This window comes from Mytilinidion resinicola (genome assembly GCF_010093595.1).
Source record: "Mytilinidion resinicola strain CBS 304.34 unplaced genomic scaffold BDZ99scaffold_5, whole genome shotgun sequence".
NCBI lineage: Eukaryota > Fungi > Ascomycota > Dothideomycetes > Mytilinidiales > Mytilinidiaceae > Mytilinidion > Mytilinidion resinicola.
In genome coordinates this window covers 2051389-2053519 of record NW_022985441.1, presented here as the reverse complement: position 1 = coordinate 2053519, position 2131 = coordinate 2051389, and the positions used below count along the sequence as shown (strand labels likewise).

The window sequence follows — 2131 nt, the reverse complement described above, 5'->3', positions numbered from 1 at the left end:
AGGTACAAGACGGGGTTGTTACTTCCAATAGGTAGTATTGAAGTCTTGAGTTGAACACGAGGTTCCTATCTATGCAAAGGAGCGTCCCTTTATATGAAAGCTCCGTCCTAAGAAACCTCTTGCTCGTATGGCTCGCAGCCTCGAGCCCCTCGAGCCGCTCCTCTGGCTCGCAGCCTCGAGCTCCTCGAGCCATCACGTGAACCCTTGTTCCCGTGATGTCCCCCTAGATCGTTCCCATCCACCAACAGCCTGTGGTGGAAGGCAGGATGCCTATTTGTCTGACACGTGTTCCCCTTGGTCCCGTGACCTGGTCCTGTGTGATTAGTCCGATCTGTCTGTCTGTTTCCGCGAGTGCCTCTGCGCTCGGGTGGTTCGTATTACGGGTTGTAACAAATACGTAAGCTTGTATATAAGCTTGTATATAAGCTTATATATAATACTATATAAAATAGGCATAGCTATACAGCCTTTCCATTTTATATAGCATTATATACGGCCTTGCGTATAGCATTATATATAGAAAAACGTAAGGGTAAATGCCCGGAGGAAGCTCTAGGCTCTCTAAGCCAATTAGATCAGCTATGGGTTCGCGGGATGTGGTAGACCTAAACTGACCTGATAGGATTTCAAACTTTCGTCCTGGTACTCGAAAGCGACATTGAAGGGATAAACCTCCCCAAAATCGCCCTTTCCGGCTGCATCCTGGTCTTCCTGGATTGGCAGAGTCTCTTTCTCGTCAAGGATGATGATTTCATTCCTTTTGCTGAACTTTCGTACGTGGAACTGGTACCGAGAGCGCAAGATCTCGTTGCGGATGTTCTTTGCTTGAAGTGCTGTCAGATCATCGCACCTGTCGAGAAACTCTAACTGGTCGTGAGAGAGATAGCCTTTGCTAAGGGACAGGCCGTTTTGACGGAAGCTAGAAATAAGGCCAGGGCATCTGAGGTAGATGAGCAGCGCGTAGATGGTTGCGAAGTCTCCAAGTAGCTCTCTCTCGTCCCAGCGACTCTTGCGATTATCGAAGCCGCCTTGGCGGCCTGCTTGTTTCCGACACTTCCAACAGCTACAGAGGAAGACTTTCCGCGCTCGGGATCCTTCAGTTAGAACATGGATGATATCGCTGCGGGGATAGTAGGCAATTGGCCCCCGAGGAAGGTGTTGTGACCGTGGAGTCTGCTCGTATTTCATGAGAATGTCGCGAGCCTCCTCGCAGACGGGATAGCTATCATCGTCTGGGCCAGGATCCCGGTAAGTCATTGAATTTGGAGCCTTAATAACATCTACATAGACAGAGAAGGCGTCATTGAATTGGGAATTGTGACGATTGACTGTGCGAAGACTCAAATGAATAGCTTGTTCAGCGAAGACATGTTTGGAAAAACAGCCTGCCTTGTGTTTCGCATGAGTATCATGCCCAGGCGGAAGTTTTCCGCTGTGAAAGTCTGAGCGGTCTCTGCCGTAGAGGCTGTAGACGCATGCTGTAGTTAGCGTGCAGGGGACTGCAAGGGTAAATTACGGTACTGGCACACTGGGAGCTGATGAGAGAGGTTTGATTGACTGGAATAGCCTTTGCAGGGTTAGAAAGTCTTTGTTACGCAGCATTTGCGAGATACACTAACCATGCGTCCACAGGCTGTACGACGTATAGAAGACTTCGACGGCTCGTGCACGCTGACACCTCGTGCACGGTCTCCTCTTCCCACACCGCCATCTTCAAAAACCCACAACCTCATCAAATTTCCACCAAATTGCCTAAATAATGGCTGGAATTGAAGCTGCACTCGCAGAGCTTCGTCTCAACCCCAACAGGAAGATCCAGGATGTCGCTACTGAGCATGGTGTTAACAGAAGCACCCTTTCTAAGCGCCACCGGGGAAAGACTACTTCCAAAGAGAATAGCTACAATTCTCAACAGTTGCTCAAGCCAGGGCAGACTCGGGCTCTTATCAAGTATATCAATGACCTCTCAGAGCGTGGGCTTCCTCCAACACAAGCTATGGTGCGCAATATAGCTCAAGAGATTGCTGGCAAAAGGCCCGGTGGAAATTGGGTTTCTCGATGGGTCAAACGCAACGAAAAACACCTCAAATCAGCATACCTCAACCCCATCGACAAAGCAAGGAAAAGGGCT

General features: G+C 49.4%; 1 protein-coding gene across 1 annotated transcript; it reads right to left on the bottom strand.

Moving 5' to 3' along the window:
• Positions 1 to 438: 438 nt before the first annotated feature.
• Positions 439 to 1552, bottom strand: BDZ99DRAFT_258697 (uncharacterized protein). Its single transcript, XM_033713761.1, has 2 exons — positions 616 to 1552; positions 439 to 561 (listed from the first exon to the last, which is right to left on the bottom strand). The coding sequence occupies exons 1-2, from the start codon at positions 1255 to 1257 to the stop codon at positions 553 to 555; spliced, it is 651 nt and encodes a 216-aa protein (XP_033580504.1). The 5' UTR covers positions 1258 to 1552; the 3' UTR covers positions 439 to 552.
• Positions 1553 to 2131: the final 579 nt, after the last annotated feature.

What these genes read in the sequence shown, in the direction of transcription:
- BDZ99DRAFT_258697 (XM_033713761.1), bottom strand. Translation starts at nt 1,257, where the DNA reads ATGACTTACCGGGATCCTGGCCCAGACGATGATAGCTATCCCGTCTGC.